We start from the raw sequence: 27,538 nt of genomic DNA, 5'->3' as shown, positions 1-27,538 counted from the left end.
TTGGGGCTTAGTTCAGAGAAAAGACAAGGGAAGCAGATGTGTTTCTAGTATGTCCACCATGTGTCTTACTGTGAACATTAATGTTTGAAAAGCACACACAGGAGACACAAAGCAAGGAAGCATGATTTGATTCAGATCCCTGGCATGTGTTCACTGCACATTTGACAATGTTCATCTCCCCTTCAGAAGTTATGGTGTTCACTGCTTAGACATGCAGTTCCCCCACTAGAAACACAACTGCTGCCTAAACTTTGAAGCAGTTCTCAGAGGGAAGGTAATAGAAGTTTATAAAATTATTTGGGAGATGGTGAAGATAGAGAAATTATTCCCTACCTCTCTAGAGGCATGCGAGTTAAATTAATTGGCAGTACGTTCAGGACAAAAATACCACTTTAAACAATGTATAATTAACTTAGGAGGTTGTCACAGGCTGTTGGGAAGGATGTCACTAGCATAGATGACTTTTTTTAAAGGGTTGCAGATTCATGAAGGATAGGTCTATTAATGACTAATTGGCACCTCCATGTTCAGAGAACTCTTTGCAGACAAAGAACATGGGATGGTTCCTTGCCATTCCTTTTTATGACCTTCACAGGGGCATCTGTTTGACCATTGTTGGAAACAATCTGAGCTACATGGACTTTTGTTCTGATCCAGTAGGTACATTCTTACATGACAGCATATTGAAGATGATCTCGTTTGTTGGATATTAGTTTGTAAGTTTCACATTTTGAGCATGTAGCCTTAAATGTGCATTAAGCAACCTATGTAGCCTGTCCGCACTGAGGAGGGGAAAACTGATTTTTAAAATCTCCTTTAGCTGGTTCAGCTCTTGTTGAGATAGGATACTTAGCTTTAAGCTGGTTAAGCTAACTAAGCTGACTGATGTGAGCCTGTGCTATCTGCTGTAGTTGACTTTAGATAGCATAAGAAGACTTTCAGGTTCTCAGTCTGTTTCTCAGTAAGACAACAGGTTAAAGCTACAGCCCTAAGCCCAATTGCTGGAGGGTAAGTCCCATTGAACTCTCTGGGGTTTACTTCTGGATAAAAATGCATAGGATTGGGTTGCACTAAGGACATCTTTTCTCTTAAATTAGATAAATGTGTTTGCAGTAAGAGAAGAGCTGGCCATTTAAACATGTAACTTTTGTGGCTTAACAAGACACTGATCCGGTTCGCACGATCAAAACAGCACGGTGGGCTGCACTGTGTGCCAGGCAGGATTTGAATATTCAGTGCCGGGCCACGGCTTGTCACGTTATGTGAACCTGTTATGCGAGGGTTGTTTAACCCTCACACAACCCCCACTGCTTGAGTTCACACGACACATGCTGCAGCCAGGTGCTGAATATTCAAAATGGCCACGTGCCACAGCCCACCGTGGCCTAAGTGGGTATCTCCTCTCTGATACTCATGGAGCATGGTTAGTCTCACCAGCTGATCAAAACCTATCCAGCTTGCTTTTAGGCCTGGGGCTGGGAGGCAATGGTAACATCCACTTTACCTTCCACACCTCTCCCAGAAGTCATTTACAAGTGCAACCCTATAGATGTATACGTGGAAGAAGCCCAGTGAGCTGAATGGGACTTACTCCCAGATAAGTGTATACAGGATTGGAGCCTCAGTCTACTTCTTAGTTGATCAGCCGACCCTCTGCTATATTTTCTCCAGGCAGTGCTGGCGTATGCTTAGTAGTCATCCACCCTCTTCCTTCATAATCAGCAGAAATGTATAATATGGTGGATTTACTGGAATTGAGTTGTCTCAGATGGGTGTATTTATCACTGCAGCCTGGCAAACCATGTGTTATAAACACTACTTCAGCATGTGCTGATCCATCTGACTATATGCACCTCAAGGTCATTTTCTTTGTCTGATGCTAGTGGTGTGTTGTTATTAATTTAATTCATTTAGGGCCCAGTCCCATCGATGGCACCCTTGATGCTTGTAAGCCTCTAGACTTGGAGGCTCACAAGTATCTAATGCAGAGCAGGAGGTGCAGCAAAGGCAGTTGTTGCCTTCAATGGGCCTCCTGCTTTGCATTTTAGCTAGATAGGCTTTTTTACCTGTCTAGCTGGGTGCTGCGGAGGGGAGGGAAGGAGGCTGGACAGGCCTTGGGATATGGTGTAACCTGTGAAAGCAATTAGGTGGGCGGACTACACACAAGATGGCCTTTTCCACAGTGGCCCCACACCTCTGGAATAAGTTGCCATTGGGGGTCCACCAGGCTCCATCATTGCAGGCTTTTAAGAAGGCCCTGAAAACACACTAGTTTACTTCAGCCTTCCCCTGATTATGTTTTAGCAGACTGAGTTGTGGCTGCAATTGTCTGTTGAAAGATTTTGTGTTTTTGGGCTGGTGTTAGTTGCAATTTAGAATGTTTGCTGTTTTTATTGTATTTTTACTATTTTTAATACCTCATTGGTTTTTATTATGTGTTTTATTGTTGTATGCTGCCTTGGGCGGGCTCCTTCACTGAAAGGTGGCCAAGTAACATTTTAAATAAATAAATAAGCACGGCTTCTCTATATTTCAATTGCTCTATGAAGCAACAAAGTGTTTCCCATCAAATGCACAGTGTGTGGGTCTTATACAGAGTTTTATTATTATTATTATTATTTAATTGCACAGGCCTATAAGATCCGCCCTGGGTACTTGTAAGCCTCTGAGCTCAGAGGCTTAGGAGTAATGTAGAGTGGGAGGTGCCTTGTGCCTGCCCATGGGAACGGCCCCTTTCCCTCCTTACAAGGTCACATTTGTGAGCATGTAGAGGCAGCTGGTACGGTTCTCTGTGCTTCGGCTGCAAGGGGGAGGGGGAGGGGAGTGTAGTTTCCTGGCTCCAAGGTCTCTGACCTTGGAGCCAGGAATCTGAAATATCCTATGGACCCCCAGGTGCTGTCTCTGGACCATAGGATTGCTCCCTACATTTTTTTTAATTTACAACACAATGGTAACAACAGACAAACACAAAAAGCAAAAAAAGGGGGAATTCATATCATGAAATATATCAATATACATTAATCATTAACATCTCCCTTGATATAGGGAAAAGGGAAAAAAAGAAGAAAACACAAGGAGGGGAAAGGATTAACATTTCCATTTCAAATATATGCATTAATTTAAGCAGCCCATATATCTAAATAATCATCCATATGACTTTGATGGTTGTAGGAGATATGCTCAAAGATAGCAAGAACAGTAAGATCTTCAGTCCACTGAGTGATAGGTGGCAGGTGTTTTTCCTTCCAAGCTTGGAGTATAAGTCTCTTTGCAATGGTAAAGGCTTAGGATCATAGAATCATAGGGTTGGAAGGGGCCTACAAGACCATCGAGTCCAACCCCCCTGCTCAGTGCAGGAAGCCTGATTCTCAGGAAGTCTCCCATCCAAGTACTAACCAGGGCTGACCCTGCTTAGCTTCCGAGATCAGACGAGATCTGTTAATCCCCACATCACAGGGATGTAATTTAAAAGTGCATGTACATCCGGTATTATCACAGATTTTTTCAAGAACAAAGTTTATATGAGCAATGACTTCCAACCAAAAGAAGCCACTGCAGGACATGCCCACATCATATGCCTCAATGAGGCATTGCCCTCATTACATTGCCAGGATCTAGCAGAGCTAGCCAGCTTTTTCTTAGCAAGCCTCTGTGGTAAAAGTTTCTTTAAAGCAGTCTGTCTCAATCAGGGTTTCCAGACACGTGTACAGGGGTGTTTAAACATGCATGTATTCATGTGTGTTACATATACATGTTTGCAGTGTTTGCTGCAAAAACACTAGTTTATCATATTTGTTTCTTACAGTAACCATCATGTGTAAATCTGCCATAAGCCTATAACGTTCACTCTTTTGTGATGTTCATTCTCCAGTGTGATGTTCATTCTCCAGTCCCCTAAGCAACTTCTACCGAAATGAAGCAAGGCAGATTTCGGTGCCTCTAGTATACAGAGGGAATTACTTGAGGCCAATTCAGGGTTGTTCAAAGCAATAGCAACAAAGATCTGAATGCAGGTGCTTGCTCATTTTAACAAGCAGAAAGACTTTGGACAGGGTGTAACCGACCAATGGAATTCTGTGCTGCAGGAGCTTGTCAGGCAGAAAAGAATCTAGGTTTTAAAACAGTGGGCGGTGTGTGTGTGTGTGTGGGGGGGGAGTAATCTGAGGCCTGCTGACATGTGGAGCCACACAAATGAAGATAACTATTTGGTTAACCAAATTTCATGCTCCAGGGCACAGGTTGATGGCATGGGCAGGGTTTGTCAACACCATTGTGCTCGATACACAACCATGCACATCATGTGAACAAAGGGAGGTTAGAAGAACTAGGCAAAGGCTGGGTGGGGAAACCACCTCCACAGAACCCTCTTTCCTTCCCGTGAATTCTAGATTAATGACATACTGCACATCAGCACTAGGAAACTTGGAAGGATTTAGTTAAAAGGCACGGGTCGACAGCAGGGCAGGCACTGGAGCAAGCATGAACAGTTTTTAATACTTTTGCATTTTACTCCCATGGTAAATCTGCTTTGCTTCAGAATGGGCTGGTTTACACGTCACAGCAACGTTTCCTGAGTTGTTTAACCCAAGAATTGTGGGGTTCTTGGGTTGTTTTGTCATGTGCACATCCTGGAACTCTGGGTCATTTATGGGTTAAACAATCCAGGGTTAACCCATCAACAAACCATGGGCAATTGTTTTGGTTGAACCCATAAACAACCCAGTGTTTTCAGGTTTGCACGTTACAAAACAACCCAGGAACAGGGCACTCCTGGGTTGCTAATAGAAAGTAGAGACAACAAGTTCGTGGCTTGCACACTCTGCTTGTCTCCACAATTCCTGGGTTAAACAACCCAAGAATTGCTGCTGTGATGTGTGAACTTGGTCAATCAGTCTCTCTCTCTCTCTCTCTCTCTCTCTCTCTCTCTCACACACACACACACACACACACACACACTGATGTTTGTGCTGTTCTTTTTACCTTTGGATGCTTCCCTCCAGAGACATAGGAAGTTGCATTATACAGAGTCAGAGCACTGGTCCATCTAGTGTAGTATTACATACACTGACTAGCAGTGGCTTTCAAAGATCTCAAACAGAGGTCCCACCAGCTATGGTTCATTTATTTTGGGTGCAATCCTATGCATGTTTAGACAGAAAAAAGTCTACAGCTCCCAGCATTCCCTGCCAGCCATGCTAGCTGGGGAATGCTGGGAGTTGTAGGACTTCTTTTACTGTCTAAACATGGATAGGATTCTGCCGTTAGTTAATTAGTTCATTTCTATACTGCCCAATAGCCAAAGCTCTTTGGGCAGTTCACAAAAATTAAAACCACAGTTCAGCATAAAACAATATAAAATATGAAAGTTTAAAACCACAATATAATAGTACAACCAGAATAAAACCTAGCAGTAATGCAGAGATTTAAAATACACATTTAAAACACCAGAGCTAAAAGATTAGGAAGCTAAAATGCTAAAATACTGGGAGAATAAAAAGGTCTTCACCTGGTGCTGGAAGGAGTACAGCGTAGGCACCAGTCAAACCTCTCTAGGAAGCTCATTCCACAGCCAGGGTGCCACAGCAGAAATGGCCCTCTTCCTGGTAGCCACCTGCCTCACTTCCTTTGGCAGGGGTTCCCAGACAAGGACCCCTGAGGAGAATCTTAGGCGATCCTTCAGATAACCTGGCCCCAAGCTGTTAAGGGCTTTGAATGTTAATACCCACTTTGAATTGGGCCAGGAAATGGACTGGTAGCCAGTGCAGCTGGAAAAGTACTGACGTAATGTGATCTCATTGGCCAGCCCCTGTTAACAACCTTGCTGCCCTATTTTGCGCTAGCTGAAGTTTCCAGGCCATTTTAACTGGTGATGCCAGAGATTGAACCTGGAACCTTCTGTGTGCAGAGCATGTGCTCTGCTACTGTAGTATGGCCCCTCTCTCTTGCTTAAAAGACATTGTTAAGCTGTAGACGCTTGGCTCTTGGCAAGATCAGGGCCACTGTTACATGCCAGTTTAGATTAAACAAACAACTAAGGATGCCGATAAGCAGACTAAGAATAGGCACTCTGTAGGTTCTGTCTGCTCCACCTGATCACAGGTGACTGGAGGAAAGCAGAATCTGAGAGGAAAGCTAATGGCCCACCCACATAGCAGTCCAAGCAAGGCAGAGCAGAAGTCTTTCAAAATTTATTCAGGCCAAGTAACTGCAGAATATATATAAGCAGGAGTGACCCACCACTGGCGCCTACAGTGACATCACTTCCTGTTGTAGAAGGCCCCGGTCTCCAGCTCCTTGTGGGAGCATTTGATTCACCTGCATCTACAGTGGATCAAGAAGTAAGGATCCTAGTATCTTTCCTTTAAGGTTTTGAGGGTCAAACTAGTACTTCTTTTTTAGGTAAAGAAAAGCCCCATATGGAATTGCACACTACGTATTAAATGTAACATGGACATGTCATATTAATTGATTGATTGATCGTTTGTTACATTTATATTCCACCTTTCCTCCAAGGAGCCCAAGGTGGCCTATATGAGCCTTCTCCTCCTCCTCTCCATGTTATCCTCACAACAACCCTGTGAGGTAGGTTGAGCTGGCCCAAAGTCACCCAGTTAGTTTCTTGGCAAAGTGGGGACTAGAACCTGGATCTCCCCAATCCCAGTCCAACACTCTAACCAGTACACCACACTGGCTCCCTGCACCACTTCATATGCAAGTAATATGAAAGTATTTGCAGGCTCTTGAACTCCCTGCTGAGAGAGTCTAGGATAGCGTCCTCTTTGCTGTCCTCCCGCCAGTGGGCAAAGTTGTTTTTATTCAGGCAGGCCTTTGGCACATCATCTGCTCTGCTGCTGAAGGGGGTTTTAACTGGTTGGCTGCTGTGCGTTCTTTTATTGTTGTGTTTTTAATTTATTTGTTTCTGTACTATGTTTTAATTACAATGTTGTTTTAATTCGTTTTTTATTGTTACCTTCCTTGAATGCCATTCTTTGGCAGAAAGGTGGGGTATAAATTGATTAAATAAATAGTAGTGATTCATCCCTTAAATCTGCCACTGTGTTGGGAAACAAGACGGCTGAGGCTGTCTTGTTATTTCCATAATTCCTTTCTACATTTCTCACCTCCACTTCCATAACATGGGAGTCCTGCATATTATGCATGGCTGCTGCTGCTCCATCAAAACTCTGCTCTCCCTTCTTCCCTCCCTGTGTGTTAAAGTAGCTGGAGGAGCAGAGACAGACGAAAAGACAGGGAATAGGGTGAAGTGGGGTGGGGAGGAGAGAAACAGACAAGAGAATCACAAGCTGCCCCCTTCCTCAATTCCGCAGCATATTTAAAGGTAGAGAGGGAGTCTCCAGACTGCAGACTTGGCAAGTATAGCAGGTAGACAGACTTCTTTGGTTGCAGAGCAGAAATGTTCGTACTGCTGTTTTTGAAGCGTGAAGGTAAAATGTTGCGTGGGATCACCAAAAAGCGCATTTTAGGTGAGTGTAGCACACAGTATGTGTGAAGCCTGTTGTGGGAAGAGGACACAGCATGGTGGTTTTAGTGTGTGAAATCTCACCACAAAAGTAGCCTGTGACCAAAGCATTTTGGGATAAACAAGGGCACCTCCTTGTGGGTGACCAACCCAAACAGGGAAGCCAGGATTCTCCTCCAGAAACTGACATTGTTATTCTCTCTGTGTGATTCCCATGAACTTTCTGTGTTGTATACAGCTAGCTACCTGTTAGGACTGCCAGCTGAACAGGGGTGGAAAACATGGCTTCACCATGTTTTTTTTTTCTTTTTCTTTTGTGCCAGTTACCAGGAAAATAAGGAACGAGGCTGAATTTAAAAACCGGAAAAAGCGGCACACCTTGGGTAAATAGACAACTTCTTTGCTGTGTTTCACACCTGGCCCATAAAATAACAACTATATTTCACCTGCAGAGCTACCAAACCTTGTGGGCTCCATTCCCAGCTCAATTCCTGGGCCCATTCTAAGCTCTGCACACTAGGTCCCACCAAGGCACCTGAATTTTGGATTTCAAGTATTAATAACCAAACTACCTGTGTGCCACAATATCTGAATGGTTGCCCCATTGCAATAGTTGGGAGTGAATGGCATCACGTATTCCTTAACTGATAACTGGATTCAATAAGAAGGAATACATCTTTTGGTTATGGAGCAGTGGTTGTGCTGATTTTATTCACCTTTTACTTTTCTGCATTATATATATAATATACACATACATATACATACATACACATGAATGCACACACAGAGCGAGTGTGAATGTAGAAATTCAGTACAGGAGGGCAGCCAGATATGGAAGGAAACTGTTACGCTGGCATTGCCCGATAATAGAAAAAGGGCTTTATGCAAAATCTTGGTATCTTTGTAGCAAAAGCATTAATTTTTTTCAATGAGAAAATGGGATTCATCAATGTCAAAGGTGTTCTTAAGAAAATGTTGCCCTGGCTTTCATTCTTTTTTATGGGTTGTCAGTTGTTGTTGTTCAGTCGTTCAGTCGTGTCCGACTCTTCGTGACCCCATGGACCATAGCACGCCAGGCCTTCCTGTCCTGCGCTCTCTCCTGGAGCGTGCTCAAGTTCATATTCATTGCATCCGTGATGCTATCTAGCCATCTCATCCTCTGCCGTCCCCTTCTCCTTTTGCCTTCAGTCTTTCCCAGCATCAGGGTCTTTTCCAGGGAGTTTTCTCTTCGCATTAGGTGGCCAAAATATTGGAGCTTCAGCTTCAGTATCTGTCCTTCCAATGAGCACTCAGGGTTGATTTCCTTTAGGATGGACTGATTTGACCTCCGTGCAGTCCAGGGGACTCGTAAGAGTCTTCTCCAGCACCACAGTTCGAAAGCATCAATTCTTCGGCGCTCAGCCTTCCTTATAGTCCAGCTCTCACAGCCATACATTACTACTGGGAAAACCATAGCTTTGATTAGACGGACCTTTGTCGGCAAGGTGATGTCTCTGCTTCTTACTATGCTGTCTAGGTTGGCCATAGCTTTCCTCCCAAGGAGCAAGCGTCTTTTAATTTCATGGCTACAGTCACCGTCTGCGGTGATCTTGGAGCCCAAGAAAGTAAAATCTGTCACTGCTTCCATTTCTTCCCCTTCTATATGCCAGGAAGTGATGGGGCCAGATGCCATGATCTTCGTTTTTTTAATGTTGAGTTTCAAACCAGCTTTTGCACTCTCCTCTTTCACCCTCAACAAGAGGCTCTTGAGATCCTCTTCGCTTTCTGCCATTAGGGTGGTATCGTCTGCATATCGGAGGTTGTTGATAATTCTCCCAGCAATCTTAATTCCGACCTCTGATTCATCCAACCCGGCATTTCTCATGGTGTACTCTGCATATCAGTTAAATAAGCAGGGTGACAATATGCAGCCTTGTCGTACTCCTTTCCCAATTTTGAACCAATCGGTTGTTCCATGTCTGGTTCTGACTGTTGCTTCTTGACCCTCGTACAGGTTTCTCAGGAGACAGGTAAGGTGGTCTGGTACTCCCATCACTTTAAGAATTTGCCACAGTTTGTTGTGATCCACACAATCAAAGGCTTTAGCGTAGTCAATGAAGCAGAAATAGACGTTTTTCTGGAATTCTCTTGCTTTCTCCATGATGCAGCGAATGTTGGCGATTTGATCTCTAGTTCCTCTGCCTCTTCGAAACCCCGCTTGTACTTCCAGTAGTTCTCGGTTCACATACTGCTGAAGCCTAGCTTGTAGGATTTTGAGCATCACCTTGCTGGCATGTGAAATGAGCGCAATTGTGCGGTAGTTTGAACACTCTTTGGCGTTGCCCTTCTTTGGAATTGGAATGTAAACTGACCTTTTCCAGTCTTGTGGCCACTGTTGAGTGTTCCAGATTTGTTGGCATATTGAATGCAGCACTTTAACAGCATCATCTTTTAGGATTTTAAATAGCTCGGCTGGAATACTGTCATCTCCGCTAGCTTTGTTGTTACTAATGCTTCCTAAGGCCCACTTGACTTCACTCTCTAGGATGTCCGGCTCAAGTTCAGTGACCACACTATCATGGCTATCAGGGATATTCAGATCTTTCCTGTATAGTTCTTCTGTGTATTCTTGCCACCTCTTCTGGAAGTTAAAATATGTCACTTCGAAGTGACATTTTGAAATGGGAAAAATGTTATTTTGACATGTGCAAACATGTCACTCCTTAAATAATATCAGCTTATTCATTTCAACATTTCAGTCTCAAAAATATATTGTTCATTTTGACAGTTTTGTTCCAATTTAGTATTGAAACTGTGGTATGGAACAGAACTTTGCAGTGGCCAAAGCACTGGAGAGCTGGTCTCCTGGCCAGTTCCAATTGTATTTGCCTTGAAGGGCAATTTTCCCTTTTCCCCTAGTTCGGCAATGACTCATGTTTCCTTAACTTGGCTTCCTTTATTGTTAGTAGTGATGTGTTTATAGCATTATAAAAGTGTAAAGTGCTATTCAATTCTTCTCTTTTTGTCAACTTGTTAGTAACTTGATGTGTCTGGATGGGGTGTCCCTCCCTGTCCACATTTGGCCTTGACCCCACCACCACTTTCCCCTGAAGGAATTCAGCTTTGACTTAAAAAAAGTTTCCCCAACCCTCTTATACATGAAAAGTATGTGCTATGTTACTTAATACACTGCTGAGTGTATTCTTGAATATCTTCCCAAGATTCCTGGCTGCCACCCAGCTAGTGTGATCTCTTGCTCGCTGCATACTAATCCTCCCTACTTGGAGCTTCATTTGCATCACGTTTTCATGAAATTCCAGAAATGCATACCATGCTATCTTGAGATGGGGTGGTAGTAGTAAAAATGCTGTTCTCCAAACAGATTGAAGTCTTGCTTTTTCCCCTTTCCTTTTCTTTTTTAAAATTCTCCAGCCTGGCTGGGCCCTAATAGAATACAAGCCACAAGCTGACTGAGGGCTAGAAAAGATAGCGCAAATAACATGGACTCCTAAGAGGCTCTTCCACCCACCAGATTGAGTTGGGGAGAAAGATGAGAAGTTTCAGAACAGACGAAGTCAGACAGGCTGCGCTTGATGTCAGTATTTGGGTGTCTCTTAGGAAAAGGAGGCACCTAATGTGAAAACTCCTTCTCAGCATGTCTGGATCTTGTTTTTCATGAGCCTGTGCAGGCTCCTTGATGACCTACTGTGTTGTCTGTACCGTCACTGGGATGGAACCTCAGAGCTGGGCACCCATCAGCAGTGCTAGTCGTTTGGAGAAGATGCTGCTAGCTTGGCACAGCAACACCACATTAATCTGTGTCCTTATGTGCAACTACATCTGCCATCTCATTAAGCCCGGATGGCAATGCACAGCATGGGAGCAGCCCAATGGCTAGAAGTCAGGACTCCGCAATCAGGGTGTTTTCTTTTGAATGCTAATATCCAATATGAATTGTATTTCCTTGGAACAAGGGAGGGGAAAGACTGGGTGCTGCATGCAGTCAGGCTGTAGTCTTTGACACCGACTAGACTAGACTAGACTAGACTAGACTAGACTAGACTAGACTAGACATATGAGGCTGCAGTTCCCTTAGCCCCAGAGGGAAAGATCTGGCTTTGTGTAGTACACTGAGATTGTGTTGATATTCCTTCTCCTCTGCTTGAGCCTCTAGCAGTGGTGGAGAACATGTGGCCATCCAGATGTTGGACTGCAACTCCCATCAGCCCTAGCCACCATAGCCAATGGTGAGGGATGATAGGAGCTGCAGTCCGGCAACACCGGGAGGGTCTCCTGTTCCTCATCCTAGCTTGATAGCACTCGCAGATAGGAAAAGTATTTGAAGTTATAAATGTCTGTGGCAAGAATTCAGTAGTGTGAGATAAACCTAAGTGAGTTAGCAAGCATCCAGGAGCATTGTGTCTGATTTTTGCATATGAGTGTCTTGGGGGTGTCATGTAAATAAATATATAGGCACTGCAGGAGTTTGATCACCTTGGCCTGAAACATGGGATGTGTGGGGGACTTGTTGCCCCCCCTGCAAACATTGTTTCTGCAAACAGCCATCTCTGTTACCCACTGAAATTTAGCCCAGGTTGGCTGTAAACATTCAACCTTTTTATCCCCCCAAATATAGTGCAGATTGGCTTTCTATATAGTATTACATCAAAGAGTTGATTCTGCATGGCATAAATCCATGTCATATTTTCCTAAGTTGTATCTTTAAAGAAGCTGCACCTTTTTTCTGTTGAGGGCTGCATTCCATTGGGGGGTAATCTGTCAGGAGCTGACTGCATGCCAGAGGTGGGTGGGGCCAGAGCCAAAAGTAGGTGGGGCTGCCCCTTCTCTCTCTTTCTCTCTGACCCCCCCTTTTATTTCTCTCTCTTTTTAACATTCCTTCTCTCTCCCTCTCCCTCGTGCCCCCCCCCCTCCAGTAGATTGCTGGGAAACAAATACATTGCTCTTGTCAGAGTTCTGAACTCATTGCTTACAGAGGGCTTTTGCAATTAGGCCAAGGGCTGCATTTGGCCCTTGGGCCGTAGGTTGCCCACCCATGTTTTAGACAAATGTGTTCATCCTGAGCAAGATAGCATCTTGGTTTCTTCTCTACCTCTCGAGTGTTTCAGAATATAACTCTGAATATAATTGTTGAATGCTTTTGCTGTATAGAATGCTTTTGCAATCCTCACTGTATTTATTCTTACAGCAACCCTGTAAAGTAGCTTATGCTGTGAGTGTCTATCCCACGGTTACCCAGAGTAACACCTAGTGTTGTTGGAGCAAGTTTTCAAAAATAGGGGGTGCCCTGAAGCTGAGTTGCTTGTTCTGAGGAATGCCATGAAGCTGGGGCATTTTAAAAGATGGGGTATTAAGCACATAAGAAGAGCCAAGCTGGATCAGACTAAGGGCCCATCTAGTCCAGCATTCAGTTCACACAGTGGCCAACAAGCTGCCCATGGGAAACTCACAAGCAGGACATAAGTGCAACAGCATCCTCCCGCCCATGTTCCCCAGTAACCGGTGTACATTGACATACTGCCTCTGCTATTGGAGGTAGCATAGAACCATCAGGACTAGTAGCCATTGACAGCCTATTCACTATGTTCTCTGGGATTCTGTTTTTTGCACTAAGATCTCTACAGCTATCAATGGCTAATAGTCCTGATGCCTCTATGCTACCTCCAGTATCAGAGGCAAAAAGCCTACTTACACCAGTTGCTGGGGAACATCGGCGGGAGGGTGCTGTTGCACTTATGTCCTGTTTGTGGGTTTCCCATCGACAGCTGCTTGGCCACCATATGAACAGAATGCTGGACTAGATGGACCCTTGGCCTGCTCCAGCATGGCTCTTCTTATGTTCTCTTAACTTAAAAGAGCTACAAACAGAGTAGAGCCCTGAGCAATGATAAGTGTGACTATCGAGCCACTCCATCAGGAGTTGTTTACTACAGCATCTCAGTAGGGTGGAGTGTTTAAGACTGGCCTGCAGTGTCCAGATAGCTGATTCAGCGATCATGTAGATTCCATTTGAAAGCCTCTTTTAGTGGAGTTGCTGTGTGCCCGACATCACTAGGAAGCATATGTGTCTCTGCAGGTTTGGAAATAAATTGTTTCCATAGCCAGGATTGCACATTTAATCCCTGGTTCCTCTCGTTTTTACCTTTGCAAATGCAGAATAATTAGTAACCATGACGACAGAGACGGGCCCAGATTCAGAGGTGAAGAATGCCCAAGAGGAAAGTCCACAGCAGCAGCTAGAGGCGGCGGCCAGTGGGCCAAACACAGTGACCAGCAGCTCCACGCCCACCGCAAACAACCAGGAAGCTGAGGCTAACGAGAAGCCAGGAGCCCCCGGTGATTCTAAACATGCAGAGCGGGTGAGTGAGTTGACTGCTGAGAACACAGTGACTAGGATGGAGCCCTGGAAGGTGTTTTCAGTGCTGGGGCTCAGTCATTGGGCATGTGAAGTAGTACATGGGGAGGGGCCATATAGCTCAGCATTATAGAGCACATGCTTTGCATGCAGAAGGTCCCAGGTTCGATCCCCGGCTTCTCCAGGTAGGGCAAGGAAAGAATCCTGCCTGAAACCCTGGAGAGCTGCTGCCAGTCATTGTTGACAATATTGGGCTAGATGGACCAATGGTTTGACTCGGTATAAGTCAGCTTCCTATGTTCCTATGTATAGAAGAGAGTGCCTTTGAGCATGTCCAAGGTGAGGTCCCATTCACCTGTCTATTTGGGCCCATTTCAACTGCCGCTTTGGCTTTCCAGAACCAAACTGATCATGCGCATTCCAGTCATTACATCTGGAGGTGGGCATGGATAGGCTTTCTGCACTCAGTTACAACTTTAGCATGTCAAGGTATTATGGCTGGGTGCCAAAAGCTGATCTGGAGTCAAGCTTGGTGTGGGGCAGACAGCAGGTCTATGCTCAACTCAGTCCGCAGCAACAAAGATGAAAATCAGCACAACATGACCAAAAACACCTGCCATGAACCGATGAAGAAGCGCTGAGTTATCTCTCACTGCTGAATGACAATGGCCAACTGCTGCCGCGGGTCAGCCAGATTCACATGTCAAAGAGAATAGGCTTTAGGCAGGCTTAAATCCTGGCATCCCTTGTTTTAGAATGTATTTTTTATGGTGTTTGTAGTCTGCCTTGCCAGTAAAATGTTCAAAGTGGCCAACATAATAGAAAATTGCAATAAAAAACAAGTAACAGCAAAAACAAGGAGACAGAAGATAAAAAAAAACACTTTAAAAACCTAACTGGCTAACTATTAAAATGCCAGGGAGATTAAAAACACACCATTAAATATATAACTATTGTTTTTCTAAGATGCTAGGATTTCAGTCTGCCTAAAATCTATGCTGTCCACCTGGGAATACTGGGTGTGCCATACTTTAAGGTGGAAGTGTATTATGCTTCCACTTTAAAGTATGGCAAGAACTTGGTCTCTTTTATGAATACCCTGACCAACAAGGTCGGTGCCTCCATGTTTACTCCCATGCAGGCTAGACTCAGAGCTAAAACATCCACCCACATGGTTCCTCTTACAGTGTGTTTAGTATACCATGTAAGTGGTGGGCCTTCTAAAGGGAACTTTTACTCATGTGTGTGGATGCTAATGAGAAGCCACAAACCTTAGTGACATCTGAAGATCTGAGCTGGGTGTGGGTAGTGCCAAGAGTATCATTGCTAAGGCTTAATGTGGGCCAGAGTTCATCAGTGCTTAGATCTGGAATGTGTTTTCAGTGTAAGGGGTCCAACCTTGGTGATGTGAAGTAATAATAAGGAAGATGTTTCCTTGGAGCATGTGCAATGTGAAGCCTCATTTGCATTGCAGTTTTAGGGCATGGAAACTGAAGCGTTGATCTCTCAGAGCCAAGCCATAGAGCAACATAGAGACAGCGGCAGCAACTGTGCCAATCATGTCTGTGTAAAGGGTGTCTCGGTGTAATCCCAATCTAAGAGAACTCCACTTTCTCTCAGACGTTCCTTTCACATCCTCCCCCCCCACACTTCTCCTTCCCCTCTCCTGGCAGAGTGCCTTATCACCATAGAAATCATTACTACCGGTCAAGAGTGAAGCTGGTAGACAAAGGTACCAAGATGATACTTTCCCACAATGCACCTGGTCTTCCAGACTGGGAATCAGCCTACACCTTTCATCAGCATGGAGTTCACCTTTTCAAAACAGCATATTTCTACAGCCTTTGAGAAGCTGGGTGTTAACTGAATATTGGTGTGCCCCTTGCCACCTGCTAGATATATCCTCCCCACTCTCAGCCCTATCCTTTTCTCTCAGCTAATATTGATTAGAGACTGCAGGAAAACATCATGCACATCAACAATTCCTTTTTAACCACCGCCCCATTTCTTTGCTCCATTTTGTAGAACTATTCTGTGTTCTCTAGCATTATCCTAGAGTCCATCAGCCTTGCAGCCTCCAACCTAATCCCAGGGCTTCTAGTTCATTTCCTAACTGAAAAGTCCAGGTTTGACTGTTCCTAGATTTGCTTGCAGAATCCCCTGTGTGGGAAATGCACTTGTCCCACCTGGAGGCCATAAGATAGATGGACTGACTAAGCCATTGCTCTAAGTAAGCAACCTTTTTGGGCCATGAGCACATTTGGCAATTTGAGAAACTGTCCTGGGCGCCACCACAAAATGGTTGCCATGGGAGAAGGACAAGCAGCCTGTCCCAAAGGCTGAGGACAAGGCAGAGGTGGGGGCTGAGCCTTCAAATACTAAACAACTCCTTTGATCCCATAGTTTTCAGCATAAACAGACACCTATTTTACAGTATTCCCAGCTGCCAGTCAGAAAATATGTTTTAAAAAGTGGGAGGGGTAGGGCTCCTTGCTGGGCACAGAGAAAGCTCTATGTTGCCTACTTCTGCTCTAAGTTGTCTGAATTTATTTATTTATTGATTGATTGACTGTATTTTTAATTTGCTTCTCAGTCAAAAAGGCTTCCAGAGCAGCTTATGTATAATCAGTAAAGCAAGACAGCCCCTGCCCCCCAGGCTTACTGTCTAAAAAGAGAGCCAGTGTGGTGTAGTGGTTAGAGTGTTGGACTGGGAGTCAGGAGATCTGGGTTCTAGTCCCCACTCGGCCATGGAAGCTCACTGGGTGACTTTGGGCCAGTCACAGGCTCTCAGCCCAACCTACCTCACAGGGTTGTTGTTGTGAGGATAGCATGGAGAGGAGGAGAATTATGTACACTACCTTGGGTTCCTTAAGGAGGAAAGAAGGCGGGATATAAATGCAATAAATAAATACACAAACAAACAAACATGAAGGAAAAAGGAATGGGGAGGGAAGAGGGGGAAAAATAAGTCTTTCAGCAGGGCTGGTGGAATCTCCCTCTCATCTCCTTCAGTACAGCCTGTTGGAATGGCTGGCAGTGGAGACAGCTGAGGGAGAATGCATCTTCATGGAGGTGGTCTTTAGCAATGGTCCCATTTTCCCCTCTTATCTCCTTCAGTACAGCCTGCTGGAATTGTGGGACAATATGACATAGAGTCATCACTGAATTGTTTGTAGTTCTGGTGCATCTTGAAATGCTCTTTTGAGGCATAGTGAAGAAGAGTACTGTAGCTTCTACCCTCTGGTAAAACCAGGACCTCCAAACCAGGATTATCAGCATCAGGGTGCACACGTGCCGTGGGAAAGTCGCAGTTTGTTTTCCATTTCACATGGCTGAGCAGCCTGCAGCACTGTCTTGTTCCTGCTTAGAAAGATGCGTGGGACCATATGGAAGTCTCATAGTGGCGGCTGCCCATCTGCTGGACAGAGATTTAATTCTTCCTTAAACTTTGTTTGTGTACAGGATCCCTATTTCTCCCCTAAAATACAATGATGTGGAAGGTGTAACTGGGTAGCATTACCTTCAAACAGTGCTCCAACCCTGAAAACCATAGTCATTCTTCCCTTTGTATTTTAGGAAGTTCCTTTAGTGAGGAACTTCTACCCTTGCATCTCATTCAATATGCCAAGTTCGGAGAGAAATGGACAAGCAGCAGAGTTAATGAGTGTGTTAAAGTGGCCAGAACAGTCATATCCATGGAGTGGCCAGGTCAACCAGGTCAGGCCAGGTCAAAAGAACCTTCAGAAAAGGTTCTTTTCTGAAGGAGTGAAAAATAGCCCTTGGCATGTGAGGAGCTAGCTGGGAGGCCAAAGGATGTCTAAAAAGCTGTGTGGATTGAGTAGGGGAAGAGATAAACATTTTTTGTTAACTCTCAGATGCCATGTCACCTGCCAAACGTCAGCTCCATCTGATATACATGGAATTATCTGGACTGATTCTGAACCATCTGAGAGCAATTCCTGTTTGACAGAATACGTAGCAGGTACTTGGTTGCCTGAGAAAATGTGCTTGAAGCTACTTGTAGTTGTCCAGAGCTGATTGAACAGGATGACCAAGATACCAATCATAGTGAAAGTTCATGTACGGTTCAAAGCGAGTTCTTTAAAGGGGGGGTGGGATCATATTCCCCAAGATCAAGCTTCGGGGGTGGGGGGGAATCGAGAAGAGTCCACCATCTCAGGTTCAAGAAGTGGAAGGGTGCCTGCACAACAAGAGTAGCATGCTGTTTCCTTACTTTGCAAGTGTCCCATCCATTGGGAAACAAGAACTTGCCACAGAGACTGCTATAACGAGTCAGAGGGAACCTCTGTGCATGATCCTGTCTTGCTCTCTGCTTTTAACCATGTCAGCACCGACCTGTATCAGAGGCAGTGAGCCTACGCACACCAGTCGCTGGGGAACATGGGTGGGAGGGTGCCATTGCACTCATGTCCTGCTTGTGGATTCCTTGGCGACATCTGGTTGGCCACTGTGTGAACAGAATGCTGGGCTAGATGGACCCTTGGCCTGATCCAGCAGGGCTCTTCTTATGTTCTTATGACATGGTTAAAGGCTGTGTGCACTGCTTTTAGACTGGCAGATGCCCCTGTCTCTGAAAAACATTAGGTCACCCCAGAGTGCTGCTCTTCATTGCAGATCTCTCTGAGGTGACCTCTCATTTCCCGATGGGAAAGATACCTGCAGGGATGATAGGAAAAAATGGCATGTGAAAAAATGGCATGTGATTTTCCTGGCCTGTACCATTTCTCATTGGTTGCAAATGCAAAGTGCTGTACAAAGGGTGGGATAACACGGAGCTTGTGGGCCACGTGTCACCTCCCCCAGCCTCTGGTACCCCTGCCGTGCCACTGAAATTCAGTGGTGCAGCTACAAACAAACTGGCAGCAAACTCCTATGTAGGCTTAAAAGGAGGCTTAAATGTGTTTCTTCTAAACCTCTGTAACAGTTTGCCACTACAATTCAGCGGCAAACGGCCAATTATTTTTCACTGCTGCAATGCCACGTTTTGCCATGCGACAGCAGCAGAAGTGCAGCCCACAGGGGAGAATGGCCCTCGGACTGCCCCAAAGTTTCCCACTCTGGTGCTATACCATGTCCTATGTGAACTCTCCCATCAACTCTTCTCAAGAAATGAAAAGGATGACTGCCAGGTACAAAGCAGTGATGTGCCTCACAACCTGGCACAGGAAAGAGGGGAAGGGGCCAAGAAAGCCCAGGATGGAGATGGTGTGTGTACCACCTGTTGGCTATCCCTGGCTCTGAGCAAGGCCCTCAGCGGTCCCAAGACCTCCTGTCTCTGGAACTTCAGCAACAAGTTAGGAAACTGGCCACTCTGAGGATCTGGCTGGGAGCACAACGTGCTCATGCATTAGAAGATCGGCACTGTCATCTCAGGGAGAGGCTCTCATGTGATGCATTTATGTATAGTTTTTCACGGTCCATCTGCCCATTGATTCAGAAGGGCTCTTTTGCCAGGAGCATCAAATGAAGCTTTGGTTGAGTGAATGCTGTGTTTGTATTATGGAAGGCAGTGAGCACTGCCCAGCAAGTAGGACGTATCGACCAGTGTGTCAAGCTTCTCTCTCCAGGTAATTCTGTCAAATTCTGTAATTCTTGCATGGCTAAAACCAATCCTCGGCCAACCCCCTTTCCCTCATGATGCTTCTGCCCTGGGTTCTACCTTCTCTAGCTTCTACCTGGTGAAACGGAGAACCCCCCCCCCCCCACACACACACAGGACATCTGCCTCCTCTGGGTCAGTTGTCCTCACTGACACACCAAGCTTCAGCCCCTTTTATTCTCCGGGTTAAAGAGGCACCTAGTATGCCTCACTGGTTCCCTCCACCCAATACAGGAGAAGTAACAAAAATTTATTTAATACAAGAAGTATATTATTATCAATCAAACTATGCTTGGTCCTAACCTGCCTACCTACACTACCCCTTCTAATCCTGTTCCCAAACCCCCAATCACTAGAAGTAGCTTCCTCAATCCCTAAGGCCCTATATGACTTCTAATCCTCAGATCATTCCTTATATAATCTCAGAATCCACACACACACAAGCCCCTCCCACTTTTCACACTCTCTCTGTCTCTCTATTAACCCTACCTGGGTCACATTTAACAATTCAAACAGATACATTAATATAACAGGCATATATTACACACGCGCTCCCCACCACCCTTAGGTTCTTCTGTGTCAGACATGCCTCTATTAGTGTAAGACATGCCTCTATTAATGTAAGGGATTAGAATTGCCACAAGACCAGCTCTAATCATAGCACTGAGTGCCAGACCGATGTCCGGAATACCACTAATGGGAAGGGCCTCACTTTCCTAGCCACTGTGTGGGCCGAAGTGTTGTCGCTAGGGGGGCTTTGTCTTTCCACTGAAAGGCACCCCTTTGGGAGAGTGTCAATCCATTGGCATTTTACAGTGTTCTGATGCTGAATCTTAACAAGAACTAATTTTTGCCATTAGGAATTATTGTGCCTACTTATGACATCGTCTTTTGCTTTCTGGGTAGTTTTTATTTCTTTTTCACTGTGGAAGTATTCAGATAAAACACTGCTGGGCAGCAGCATAAAACCACAACCAGAGAGAAGCAAGATCACGGCTGTGTTGCTCAGCACTTGGGCAGGGGGAATCAACGTGTTAAGATTGCTGGGAGAATTATCAACAACCTCCGATATGCAGACGATACCACCCTAATGGCAGAAAGCGAAGAGGATCTCAAGAGCCTCTTGTTGAGGGTGAAAGAGGAGAGTGCAAAAGCTGGTTTGAAACTCAACATTAAAAAAATGAAGATCATGGCATCTGGCCCCATCACTTCCTGGCATATAGAAGGGGAAGAAATGGAAGCAGTGACAGATTTTACTTTCTTGGGCTCCAAGATCACCGCAGACGGTGACTGTAGCCATGAAATTAAAAGACGCTTGGTCCTTGGGAGGAAAGCTATGGCCAACCTAGACAGCATAGTAAGAAGCAGAGACATCACCTTGCCGACAAAGGTCCGTCTAATCAAAGCTATGGTTTTCCCAGTAGTAATGTATGGCTGTGAGAGCTGGACTATAAGGAAGGCTGAGCGCCGAAGAATTGATGCTTTCGAACTGTGGTGCTGGAGAAGACTCTTACGAGTCCCCTGGACTGCAAGGAGGTCAAATCAGTCCATCCTAAAGGAAATCAACCCTGAGTGCTCATTGGAAGGACAGATACTGAAGCTGAAGCTCCAATATTTTGGCCACCTAATGCGAAGAGAAAACTCCCTGGAAAAGACCCTGATGCTGGGAAAGACTGAAGGCCAAAGGAGAAGGGGACGGCAGAGGATGAGATGGCTAGATAGCATCACGGATGCAATGAATATGAACTTGAGCACGCTCCGGGAGAGAGCGCAGGACAGGAAGGCCTGGCGTGCTATGGTCCATGGGGTCACGAAGAGTCGGACACGACTGAACGACTGAACAACAACAATACACGTGATGCAAACCTTCACCTTTGCATGGATGTTGTTGCCTTTTCTTTTTTTCTGCTAGCCGTTCTGCATAGCTAGCACTGCTGTATCAACCCCCGGAGGCCTCTGGCCCTGAGCACTGGAAAGGCTCCATAGATCTCCATACCTCAGTTCCTACTATTCATAATAAGATTGATTTATAAAGCATTTTCCGATCTAAGCACCGTGCCATCAAATTAATAACAAGGACAGCCCCTGCCCACAGGCTTGCTGTCAGAAAACCAAGATAATTGGAGGAAAGATAATGGAGATGAAAGGAAGAGAAGCAGAGAAGAGTAATTGCCACATGGTTGCCCAATTGAAGAATGGACCATAAGTCGCCTCTGGGCATAGCCAAAATACTTTTGTTTTAGGGGCTGGGTGTGCTGTTCCAGTGCGCTCCGATGCCAAGCTGCACGCAGGCTGGATAATTCAGGCCTGATTAATCTGCTAGTCCACATGGCTTACAGAAACCAGTAGGGATGCCTTCTTTTGTAAGAAGAGAAGTCTTATAGTGATGACTCCTCTCATAATGAGTATTGGGGTGTCTGGGTAGGCCGGGGATGAGAAGGAATTACTCTTCATGCGATTCAAATTATGCACCTGGTTGTGCTCTGCAGCGCTAAACAGTGGGAAGTTGCTGGGTGGTAGGCATCCCCCTAACCCAGCATTCCCCAATGCAGTGCTGTCCAGATGTGTTGGACTACAGCTACCATCATGCCCCTGGCTGGGGATGATAGGAGTTCTGGTCTGATGCATCTGGAGGGTCTCAGGTTGGGGAAGGTGGCCCTAACCCAAATGTTATGAGCCAATGTCCTGTTTCCTCAACAGAATCTGGGTGCCTAGATAATAAGGCAGAAGTTCCCTGCGTGAGTGGAGAATAGCAATGTATGTGTCTCATCCTTTCTTCCTCCCAGGCTGTGGATATGGATGAAAAGGACTACAGCGAAGCAGATGGGTTATCTGAGAGAACCACCCCCAGCAAGACCCAGAAATCTCCTCAGAAAGCCACCAAGAAGCTCAAGAGTGCCATCTGCAGAGTGACCTTGCTTGATGCCTCCGAGTATGAGTGCGAAGTGGAGGTAAGCAAGGAGACTCTCTTTCTTGGCCTTTTAAACACACTGGTAAGTTTATGTGGATTGTACACTACACAATACCATCAGCACTGAGCAACCTTTCTCTGGGAAGAGTGCCTGCTAAAATGCACATTAAAAACACACACCCCCGATCAATGTGCAAAATTAATTAATGCTTTCATTTCTGCCAAAGAGGTGTGTGTATGTGTGTGTGTATGCGTGCTTAACTCTCCATAGGGATGCACATGGAAAGCAGGTGTGAGTGACTCATGCATTTCTAAGTGTGGGCTGCCTGCTATTTGTGTGTTATGGTGAAGATGAGGTATAGGCAGTGTGTGTGTGTGTGTGTGTGAGTGCACGCTTGTGAAACTGTGACTGGGATCCCTCAAGGAGGAGAATATTATTAATAGCATGCAAGCGAGAAGATTAGACTATTATAAAAGCTTGCAAAGCCTCATTTCCGTGGCTACCTGTCCCTTCATTACTGCGGATATTTCCACTTTCCTGCAGGATGGAAAGATATCCAAGCAGTTGCTCACATCTCTGTAGAGATTGGAAACATTGCTCCCTACCAAGATGACGGAGAGCAATCCATTCTTTACTTGGATGGTGAAGAAAAGTGTGTGTGTATGTGTGTGTGTGTGAGGGTGTTTTTGAAAAGCCTTGATGGGAGACAAAACACACTTTCCCTCCACTGCTGAACATGAGTGCAAGAGAATCTGCAGTGGAAAGTCTGACTTCGCTTCTTATTTCTTATAAAAGTGAACAGGTCACAACCTGGGAAGCCTTGATGTGGATCAGTCCCTGCTGCAGACCCCCTTGCCCACTGAGTCTACAGTGGGAAGCATGTTTGTTCCCCCTGTAACGTTTTTACTAGATTATTCCCTCATCATCTCCTTATCCATACAAGTGAATTCTGCTCTTCCTTGCAAGAATGGATATCCACAGATATTTTGGAGCTTTAGATGGGTTTCTCTATTGGCCTAGGGATGTTGCCTCTGTCATCTGTTATGGCTATTACTGCTCTTGCTTAAAAAATCTTCATGCTCCAGTATAATAATCAAAGTAGCCAGTTTTATTATATCACTTCAGAGGTTTTGCTTAAAAATGTAGCACACTTTCTTATTTGGATAAATCTTTTATAGAATATCTGTGGCCTTTGTATTTCTGTTCTGCTACAACAACCACTCTTTGGGGTGGGGGTGCGGGGTTCCCCTCTGTTTTATTTTATTTCCCCATCACTATGGGCAAGCCTATACAATAAAAATAAAGGCTAAATACCCATGCAGCTTAGGGGAGGAGAAATACCCATTATGCACCATGTGATTCCTACTTGAATGGGTACAAAGAAATGTAAGACTTTTCCATTGTTCTGGAACAGCAACAGTAGGGCATATGTGTCACAGAATTGTTGCTGTCCCACCATGTACAGCAGGCCTAGGCCTATGCAACTTGTGACATCATGTGGGTCTCAGAGGTATTCTGGAGATCTGAAGGTGGCAGGCATCCTCCCTTCTTACTTCTTTTGCAGCATGCTGAGCCTTAAAATGATGATGACGATGATGATGATGGTGAAAGAAAAATTTGGAAGGAGTAGGAGTCCTTGGAAGGGGTAGGAGTGGGAACTTCATTGGAGAAGGCAGCTCTAGTATATGAGAGGATAAATTGGGATGTAGGTCATGTTAGGAGTTGACTATAATGTGATTCATGTTAAAATGGGGTTTGCTATATAGAGTTGAACCAGTATGTCTCAAACTGGTGCGGAATGGGGCAGGGGAAGAGCCAGAAGAGTTGTAAACTATTTTAGGATGCAGACCTATGCAAGGTTAAACAAAAAAAAAGTCCTACAGCTCCCAGTATTCCCCAGCCAGCTGACTGGGGAATGCTGGGAGCTGTATGATTTTTTTCTGTCTAAACATGCATAGGATTGCACCCTTACATTCTCATTGGTAAGGAGAATTTGGTTGGAGGAGGTTGAGGAAGAAGCAACACAAGGATGGAGAACCGCCCAGAACTGTCTTGTGAACTGCCCAGAGAGCTTTGGCTAGTGGGCAATATGGAAATGTAAGAATGAATGAATGCTAAGCAGATATATGCAGTGCTATTTCAAAACAGAGCGTTAAGGAAGATAGAAAGTTTACAGGGTGTGCAACTGCATAAAGTCATAGAAAGATTGCACTCAATCACCTCTTATGATCCTTTTTTTTTATCCTGTGATGCAACTAAGTGATTGCATTCGTCATGCACATGCATTGTTAATGTCATTTTTCCTGACAAAATATACAGAAGCGGCAATCATGAAAGACCGGTTCTTGCTTCTCCATGTGGTTTATACCTGTGCATCTGTACCAGAGCATAAACAGTATCATTAGAAGTGGCCTTCAGTATTACCTTGTTTCACAGAAAAACACAGAAATTAACAGAAGTGGGTGTCACATCCGAAACTGGCACGGTGGGGTATCTTTCCTCTTCTAAAGCACATATGCATAAGGGACTGGAGTAGCAGCAACCACTGCGAGCGGCAGAGTGAAGTGAGAGAAAGGGAGGAGATGATGACAGAAGAAGGGAATTGGTTGGTTTACTCTGTAAGTTGAATAACACTGTTGGAAGGCCTTGGCTCAAGCCACTTCCCTCTCAAGCCACTTCCCTCTCAAACTTTGCTGAAGAAGTAATTCTGTCATGTCTGTTTTCCTCCTTTGTGAGCTATTCATACTGTTGCCAAAGATGTAAAATGCCCCCTCCCCACTGTCTGCTAACTTCAGTGTAATTAATTTTGAGATGTTCAAGCATTGCTTTCCACTTAGGGCCATGGTAGTTATACATTAACCTACCAGTTAAGGCAACATCTTTTGCTGGGCCAATTCAGTGTGGGAAGTGTGGAAGCAATGTAAGCATCACATGTTGCCCCTTCAAGAAAATACTGATGAGAGAAAAAACATAAAACAGACTCTGTGTGTGTGTGCACACATGTGTGCCTTTGAATATGCAGAGAGAGAGGGAGAGAGCGTGCGCATGAGCCCTAGCATTATGTGATGAGTTATTTGCTTGCATAAAGTGCCTAAGCATGCAGACTGGTTGATTTTTTCCACATTAGTGCAAACTGGTGTGTGTGTGTGCATGCAGGATATCATTTGACCTCTTGCACACAAACAGGTCACCACATAATGGTGGCTGCCACATGGCCCTATTTAAAGCAGTCCCTGAGTTGCAACTGTAATATGTGCAAGGCCGTATGAACAAAGGGAGACCAGCCAACTCAGTAAGAGAGCTGAGACCTTTCCAGATGTTAGGGCAGGGGAAAACACAGATTTATTTTTAGCTTTATTAGTTCTAGCCTCAATGCAGTACAAGTGGAGTAAGGTTTATTTTATTTATTGTGTATTTATTTTTTACATTTCTAATCTGCCCAAATACCAGTGTTCTCTATTCTCATGTAATGAATCCATGGGATGACAGCATTGTTGCAGGAGGGTTGCCTGTTTTGTTTCTTTACAAAATCATGGGAGCTATGATCTCTAATAAAAAGCTAGCCTGCCTAAGCATAAATAAGTTAGATGCTTCATTTTTTGCATCAATCCTTGATTGGTAGTTGCATTTACTGAGCACCTAGGGTTTTTTTTGCAGGGGGGTAGACATGGGTTTAGGTCCTCTTTATACTTCCAGGCTGAATTGAAAGACCTAGTTTGCACGATCATGGAGGGGAAATAAGCCACGGCAGTTTATTGCCTCTCCTGCATGTGCTGGTCAGATGCCAGCGGGATTAGCGTAATTACATCTAGCAGCACAGCTTGTCATGTCATGTGAACCCATGACAATCCGTGCTGCCGGAGGTAATTATGCTAATCCCCCTGGTATGCGATTGGCACATGCAAGGACAGGAAATAAGCCACAATGGTTTATTTCCCCTCTGTGACCATGTGAACTGGGCCAAAATGTTAGTTATAACCTTTAAATCCCTAAAAAGGCCGGATCTTGCAAATGTTAGAGGGCCTTTCTCTCTGTGTCAACATTAAGATCTCAAGTAAATGTCCTGCTTTATGTTCTTTGTACTACAGAGGTACAAGGGGCAGGGATGTACAGCAGGACCTTTTCAGGAGTGGCCCCTGCACTGTGAAACTCCCCCAGATTCATTGTTCACTGAGTTTTACGATGGTTTAAACTTCTGTTCCTTCTGTTTAAACCTTAGTGGTTGAGTGTAATGAACTTCATTTTACTGTTTTATGTGGCATGTTCTGTTGACTGCTATTATGGATGTTTGCTTTAATACACATCGGAAACTGCTTTGAATGACCAACTAAATGAAGTGAAATAAAGGACTGAGAGGTGAAAAGGATCAGAGCCAGTCTGTGGCTTTGATCTCTGCATTCCAGCAGCCGGGCTCTTTAGCTGACATCTCTAACAGTGAGATGCTGAGAGTGAGCTTTACTTACTTCAGGGGGGTCAGTTGTTACAGAGATGAAAGTTCTCTTAAGCAAAAGGGAAAGTGAGATCAAATAGAGTAGATTATTAAAGGAACTTTCAAAGCTGGTCTTCAGAGGCCTGAAAGGGCTCATGAAATTAGTTGTCTCTGAAGACTCTGGTTGATATTTTCCCATTCAAGAACACAGAAAGAGATCTGTGTCACTCTGCTACTATTAACTTACCAACAATTTAGACCAGCCTTCCTCAACCTGGTGTCCTCTAGATGCATTGGACTACAATTCCCATCAGCCCCCAGCCAGCACAGCCAATTGCCATGGTGGCTGGGGAAGGTGGGAGTTGTATTCCAGCACATCTGGAGAGTGCCAGGTTGAGGAAGCCTGGTCTAGACACACTGCACTGAAATGAGGATCCCTGCCAAAACACCTAACCATGTGCAGGATAGGAGTATGAGGGGTTTGGGAGCAGGGTGGCAGTGAGCTGTGGCACTGAGAGCGGGAGTTTTAGAAGGCTATGGAGAAGAGAGGAAGAAGAGATTGGGATGATTTAGGAAATGCTTTGTTAAAGACATGTTAAGCCACAGAGGTAAGCCTCAGAAATGGGGCAGGAGCGAGTGGGTATTCTAAGCACAGGGCAGGACAAGGAAGGAGAGGAAATGAACTGAAATAGAACAGAAGCAAGAAGTGGATATAACTGGCAATGAAGGATGTTATTTGTGTACC

The 27,538-nt window shown here is 44.9% G+C and overlaps 1 protein-coding gene across 12 annotated transcripts in view; it reads left to right on the top strand.

Annotated features, from left to right (window-relative positions):
• EPB41L1 (erythrocyte membrane protein band 4.1 like 1) overlaps window positions 1-27,538 on the top strand; it is a 223,490-nt gene that overhangs the window by 142,608 nt on the left and 53,344 nt on the right. For 6 of the 12 annotated variants that reach the window (XM_084853914.1, XM_084853913.1, XM_084853912.1 and 3 more), the window contains exons 1-2: window positions 13,462-13,836; window positions 22,239-22,403. In XM_084853914.1, the coding sequence (XP_084710040.1) occupies window positions 13,648-13,836; window positions 22,239-22,403 (354 nt within the window). In that variant the 5' untranslated portion in view covers window positions 13,462-13,647. Of the gene's footprint in view, window positions 1-7,803; window positions 7,864-13,461; window positions 13,837-22,238; window positions 22,404-23,942; window positions 24,010-27,538 lie in introns of those variants that run through there. The other 6 variants (XM_084853916.1, XM_084853917.1, XM_084853915.1 and 3 more) reach the window with 3 other exon arrangements.

Source organism: Heloderma suspectum, chromosome 4 (assembly GCF_057233095.1).
Source record: "Heloderma suspectum isolate Gila_16-S chromosome 4, 16-S_ref, whole genome shotgun sequence".
Lineage (NCBI taxonomy): Eukaryota > Metazoa > Chordata > Lepidosauria > Squamata > Helodermatidae > Heloderma > Heloderma suspectum.
The sequence above is the reverse complement of the archived record's forward strand: the minus strand, read 5'-3'. Positions and strand labels throughout refer to the sequence as shown.